Source organism: Sinocyclocheilus grahami, unplaced genomic scaffold (genome assembly GCF_001515645.1).
Source record: "Sinocyclocheilus grahami isolate Dianchi unplaced genomic scaffold, SAMN03320097.WGS_v1.1 scaffold563.1, whole genome shotgun sequence".
In the NCBI taxonomy this organism is placed as follows: Eukaryota; Metazoa; Chordata; class Actinopteri; order Cypriniformes; family Cyprinidae; genus Sinocyclocheilus; species Sinocyclocheilus grahami.
In genome coordinates this window covers 978820-985690 of record NW_015505742.1, presented here as the reverse complement: position 1 = coordinate 985690, position 6871 = coordinate 978820, and the positions used below count along the sequence as shown (strand labels likewise).

The window sequence follows — 6871 nt, the reverse complement described above, 5'->3', positions numbered from 1 at the left end:
AAAGGGTCTGAATACTTAGGACCATGTGATATTTCAGTTTTTCTTTTTTAATAAATCTGCAAAAATGTCAACAATTCTGTGTTTTTCTGTCAATATGGGGTGCTGTGTGTACATTAATGAGGAAAAAAAATTAACTTAATTGATTTTAGCAAATGGCTGCAATATAACAAAGAGTGAAAAATTTAAGGGGGTCTGAATACTTTCCGTACCCACTGTATATATACACACACACACACACACACACACACACACACACATCATAATCATAATATAAAATAAAATAATATTAATATATTTTATTATTAGTATAATAATAACAATAATGTGTATTATTATTATTATTTACCACCACTACTACTACATTTTTAAAGTTAATTTTCCTCAGAAACTTATGAAAACTTCAAAGCAATTTAGTCATAGCCACTGACTAATAAAATAAAAATAAAATAAAATTGCAAAAATACAATTGCATATCTGTATTTTTTTTTTATTGTAAAAATATATCATATCATAGTTATAATAACATAAAATTAAATTTTTTTTAATAAAATATGCCTGTAATAATTTACATTTTCCATGTAGGAATTATGATGTTGTGGGTGAAACTCTAGTTACCATGGTAGAAGAAATGCTGAAGTTGGACAGTATTCTAACCCTTTTTTGTGAGGGTTACACCTTACTTCCTGACCACTCATTTCACGGGAAGATGTAGATATACAAGCAAAATGGCTACAGATCCATCTTAACAGTGTTTACTGCTCCAGCGTGATGGAGAACAACGCAGAAGTGGAGGAAAGGCGTTAAGAAACAGCACTTTCTTCAAAGAATTAGAGTTGGCCACAGTACACGGCTGGTGGGCCATTAGTTCGATTAAGCCCATTCCTCAGCGCTGGATGCGGTCCAAATATCTGGAGCCGGAGCCAGCTTTGTTGGCCGCCACTGCCTCGGTGTCAGCATTTTTGCTGAAAAATGGCCGTGCGGCGCTCAAACTCTCCTAAACAAGGAAAGAGAGGCTCTATTTTCCATGTTTGATCAGCACTAACATTTATTAGTCACATCTATTATGCACAAAATGCCAGCAAGAACAAAGGGCTGTTAGGAGCAGTCAGGCGACACGCGAGAGAGAGGATGGTAATTAAGTACCCTGCTAAAGTAGATGAGACATCAGCACTTGGAGAACGCCAGACAGTGAGATGAGGAGGGGGGCTTCGCGTATCTGTCTGGCTGTTACTTTGTGGTTAATTGACCGTCTCTTTCCCGCTATCTTTCTCTCTTATTTGCTCTCTGACATGAAAATCAAGACTAGTGCGCACACACACTCGACCGATGTTTTCTATTCATAGGTCCACTTCAGACAAGACATTTCTCACACTTTCTTCTTTAACAGCACCCAGTGTAACTTGCTGTAACATACTGTCACATTAGTATACTTGAGTGAGTCCTTCAAGTTAGATGCTCAAGAAGGACATTTTCTTTTTTCTTAAGAAATCCATTTTAAAAGCAGTAATAATTGTAAATCATTTTAAGGGCATCCCAATCAGAAAGCAATGCACCTATAATTAGAATTTAAAATAAAACATAGATAGCAGAACTGTAGTACATTTTATTTATGAAAATAAGATAAAAAATACATTTTAATAATAATAATTATATAATAACATCATCTCTTATCATCTAATAAGAGATGATGTTAACCCTTCAGAGGACCTCAGATGATGCTAACCCTGGAACAACATAAAACTACCAAATTTTGCTTAATCGCAATGTGTAATTGCAATTGCAAAGTTTAATCGCAACATACAATTGTTGCAGTTAATAGTGTTGACCGTCTGTTCGATTACGTGTAATTTGTAACTAACTGCATGATTCTTACTGTACATTTCTGCCATAGTCACCACTAATAACCTACTCCTAAATATAATGTAGAAACTTCAAATTTTCTGTAAAGCTGCTTTGCAACGATTTGTTTCGTGAAAAGCGCTACACAAATAAACTTGAATTGAATTAAAATAAAATAAAAACATTTTTTTTATCGTCAAGCTATGTAACTAATAAAATACACATTTTTGATTGACATCCTGTAATATTCTATGATTGCCAGTAGTAACAATATCTGTAGGAACTATGGTTTTGTGGTGGAAACTTTGGTTTACCATATTATCTATGGCTCATAAAAGTCATTTATTTCAAAATTGAACATCACGAAAAAATCATTCAGCTTATGGTATTAAAAAAAAGAAAAGAAAGAAAAGGAAAAAAAATTACAACTGGTTCTATAAGACGCTTAACGGTTGTGAATTCCCCAAACATTATGAAAATGTAAGTTTATTTTACTGTATGTTATGATGTATAGGAGAAAGCCCTTGCAAAAAGTTTCACGGCAATCATCTTTTTCTGCCTAAATACTAAAGTTACAGCAGTTCATATCATAACACGTCTGTGATCTAGTTGGTTTTAGTCACCAGTTTCGTCAAAAAAAGAAACTCTCTTACACGGTTTGAATCATTTCTCAGGATTTTTACTACTGTAGTAGCTATAGTATTTTGTCTGAAACTTTGGTTCCCATGCTGTATGTTTGTACGGAACAAACAGGAAATGGAGAAGATATCCGAGCGAGTCTGTGTGCTTGTGTGTGTGTGATGGGATTACAGCTCTTCTGAGCTCGGTGGACAGCACAGCGCACGGAAGATAATCTTCTGCGAATCGATGGTAGGACGAGAGCAAGAATGAACACGATCCCCACGGACACTGCAACACTCACGCATAATTACCGCCAGACAACAAATCAATGCTCTCGGTCGTTGGGACCACTCAACCCGGACTAAAAACTCACCAGTGAGACGTACATTCCCTCTGTATATATACAGACTGTACAGCTACACAGTAAATCACAAATGACTTCACAGACCTGTCTGTCAATATTTCAGCTTGATTCCACTAAAAGGTCAAAGCGTTCGTTAACGACGTGCCTTGATTTTTGGTATGTTGCATGTAGAGTGCCAAAGCAAAATGTTTTCTGCATTTGATATCACCTTCAACAAGTACTATAACTTAAATTGATTTACTTTTACAGTGTGATTATCATGAGGAGTTTGTGAGTTAAGGAATGCATTATTATTATATAATCGGTTTGATCAATAATAATGATATTAATAAAACACTAAATAAAATAAAAACATTGTATTTTACAAATATAGAGATTGGATCTAACCTGTCAGTCTTTGGAGGGGCGGTTCTTTGCTTGTTAACTTTTGCATAAAGCCCCTCTAGCATGTCCTCATTGGGCAGCTCTCTGTTGGGGGCGGGTACTGTAGGCTGAGAGTAGTTATGGGTGGGAGTTCCAGGTGGATAGGGGGAGTGACTGGAGGCGGGAGGCTCTCTGAAATTGTTGATGCGAGCATAGTTGGGATCCAGGTCATCGTCTTCGACGTCCGGGAAGACGGCGCGGTCAGGAGCAGGGCTGTTCCTTTCACTTCTGTGGAATTAAAAAACATGTTCTTCAGGATATCTTGGATGAATAAGCACATAAGCTTGGAGCGTTTGTTGGACAGAGATGTGTTAGATCCGTTAGATCCATTTTCTAGGGCAGAAATAGCTGGGTCATTATTGACTAAAAAAAATGTTGGTCATACAGCGGTGTGTTATTTTTGCAAACCCTTGCTATTTTTCACTACATGCTTGCAATACACCATTCCCATTGAAATCAATGAATTTACAGTGAATTTACTCTAAAGCAGGTTTCCTTAACCTGTTCCTGGAGCCACATTTTTCTCATTTTCCAACTCTTCCTAATCAAATGCACCTGCATTTAACTCATCAGCTTGTTAGTAAAGATTCCAAGACCTAAAATGAATGCATCAGATGAGGGAGACATTCAAAATGTGTACTGTTGGTGTGGGTTGGAAAATATTGCTCTAATATAATATAAACTCTAACATCATATAAACAGAATAAGCCAGAAATATCTTATATACAGAAATATTGACTAGAGTCTAAGATTTAATTATGAAATCAAAAGTCCAAATTATGGCAAGTAAAAATTCTGAAATACCATGTCATAACTTTGATTATAACATAAGTCCTAATTTCGAGATTAAATGTTAAAATTGGCATACCAAGTCATAATAATGACAAAAAGTTTTAAATAACGACAAAACATTTCCACTTTTATCTCATATTTCCTACTTTGTGTCTTTTTTTTTTTATCTCGTAATGACTTCTCATGATTATGAATTAGTGAGTTATTATTAGTTTTATTTATTTATTTATTGTGGAAGGCTTAAACACCCAAAAACAAATAAGACATAAGATTGAGTTTTAATGTGTTTATAAGACAACAACCAATTAAACCAATGGGGCAATTATCAAGTGTTCAGAACTCGTTTGATAATTTCCACAGATTCAGATTGGTAAATTGGCATATTTTTCTATTTTATAACTGAACTTTGTGGATTCACATTACATGAGTGGTAAACGTACTTGGACAGAAACATCTCAGGTTCACTCTTGTCCACCTCTTCTTCGCTCAAAGCGCCCAGTTCTTTAGCCTTGGATTTGTTTTTTCTCCCAAACCTTGATGAGAGTTTGAAGATAGCAAGAGTAGAAAAAAAAAGAAAGAGCATGGACAAAGAGAGAAAAGGGGAGGATGTGTTATGTTTTCATAAATGGTGACTCAACAGTCTCCCTGCACTTCCAAGTACCAAAGCAGAATTTGCTGTAGAAACTCTAATGATTGGTTCCCCATGTAACAGCCTGCAAACACACACACACACGCCTGCAAAACCAAGCAGTATCAGTGTCCAACACCCTGCAGTGATTTTACTAGCCCATCTCCACGCCAAACCTTCAGAAACTCACATATTCTTCTGCACTGATCTGAGGTCAGCCGGGGTCTCCATGCTGACAGGCAGATAAAGACAGAAGAGGAAAAGGTTATATCAAGAATAAAGCTAATAATGAGAGAGAGTGGGTGAGATGATCACATGATCTCTGGACAGTGAGGCCGTAATGAAACATCAGTGTCAGATGTAAAAAAAAAAAAAAGTTTAAAAAAAAGCAGCTTCTGGTTCACTACATGGGTGATCAATATGAAATCCAAATAATCAAATGATACATAACCCAACAAGATACCAAGCATTCACAGTTGGATGTGATGAGTGAATCTCACAAAGAAATCAAATTTCTAAAAAATAAATAATAATTAAAAAATAAATAAAAATAAATAAATATGATATTATATTTTGGGAACATAATTCGGGAAGGAGTAAAATTTCCTTAATTGTCATGTCACAATGCAAAAATTCTTAATGGTGCTAAAATAGACTTATTTTCATTATGAAAATATACTTTTGTTTTCATGTAAAAAATGACCTGAACACTTCTTGACATTTTTCATGAGATTCACCCAATAAACATACATCTGAATAACAATGTTGACAGCGCAACATCTATTAACAATGGAGAATTATGCTACATTTCTACAAACACGCACTCAGGAATAATCACAAACCTCAGCTCCCAAGATTCCTAAATTTCTTTTTAATTTGACACAGATATCGCCCGAGGCTTCAGTTTACTGACATAATGTACTTGCATGTTTACTCAAGATGAGCAGTGACTACATGATCCAAACACTGCCCCACGAGCGATTCAAGGGTCCGGCTGGAGCCAGCATCCTCTCGCTGCATCTCCTGTGCGTTATGCCTCAATAGTACTCCATTTCCCAGCCCCACACACACACTAATGACTGTATTTATCTCATTAGGCTGGAGCGATCTAATACCGGCAGCTGGCATGCTAGCTCTGCCTTGCCCTTAAGCACTCTCATTAAAACCAGAAGGAGTCGTGGCCTGAATATCAATGTGCTGCAGTCTTGCTCATTCTGCGTGAGCGCAGCACCAGTCATCACGCAACACAGAGCTCACACAACTCTACTTGATTATTGGCCACTCTACATCATGATACAGTACCAAGTGACCTGATCTAGTGTTGGGCGATATGGTAATTTTTCAAATCGTCATATCGCCAGCCCGTGAGATCACCGATAGACGATATTATCGTGCATGGGTGGGTGGGGGCAAGAGAGAGACTCTCTGTACTTGTCATAGGCTATTTCATAACTATTTGGTGTTTTAAACCACACGCGAGCGAGAGACAGAGCCTATGAAAGCACCACGAATCTAAATAATATACTTTCAAACATACTGGTAAACTAACATGTTAAATACAAAAATATTTAAAACAACTAGTTCATATATATTCGGATAAAACAGTCATACATAGCTATTAGGACCGCACGTCCTGTGACAAGTTTGCCGCATCGACGCGCGGAAGTTATCAGTCTGGTCTGCAAAATCAGACAACGGTGAAAATCAAAAGTAGATTTATTTTAAAGACCAACAGTTTAACACTAAATATTGGACATAAATGAACACGTTAAAAAGTATTTAAAGCAGGTACAATGGGGCAAAAAAGTATTTAGTCAGCCACCAATTGTGCAAGTTCTCCCACTTAAAAAGATGAGAGAGGCCTGTAATTTTCATCATAGGTATACCTCAACTATGAGAGACAAAATGAGAAAAAAAAAAAATCCAGAAAATCACATTGTAGGATTTTTAAAGAATTAATTGGTAAATTCCTCGGTAAAATAAGTATTTGGTCACCTACAAACAAGCAAGATTTCTGGCTCTCACAGACCTGTAACTTCTTCTTTAAGAGGCTCCTCTGCCCTCCACTCGTTACCTGTATTAATGGCATCTGTTTGAACTCGTTATCAGTATAAAAGACACCTGTCCACAACCTCAAACAGCCACACTCCAAACTCCACCATGGCCAAGACCAAAGAGCTGGCAAAGGACACCAGAAACAAAAT

At 36.6% G+C, this 6871-nt stretch overlaps 1 protein-coding gene across 1 annotated transcript in view; it reads right to left on the bottom strand.

Annotated features, from left to right (window-relative positions):
- Positions 1 to 6871, bottom strand: part of LOC107556285 (partitioning defective 3 homolog B-like) — a 94824-nt gene that overhangs the window by 24410 nt on the left and 63543 nt on the right. The window contains exon 12 of the mRNA XM_016239355.1: positions 3212 to 3475. Within this exon, the coding sequence (XP_016094841.1) occupies positions 3212 to 3475 (264 nt within the window). The remainder of the gene's footprint in view (positions 1 to 3211; positions 3476 to 6871) is intronic.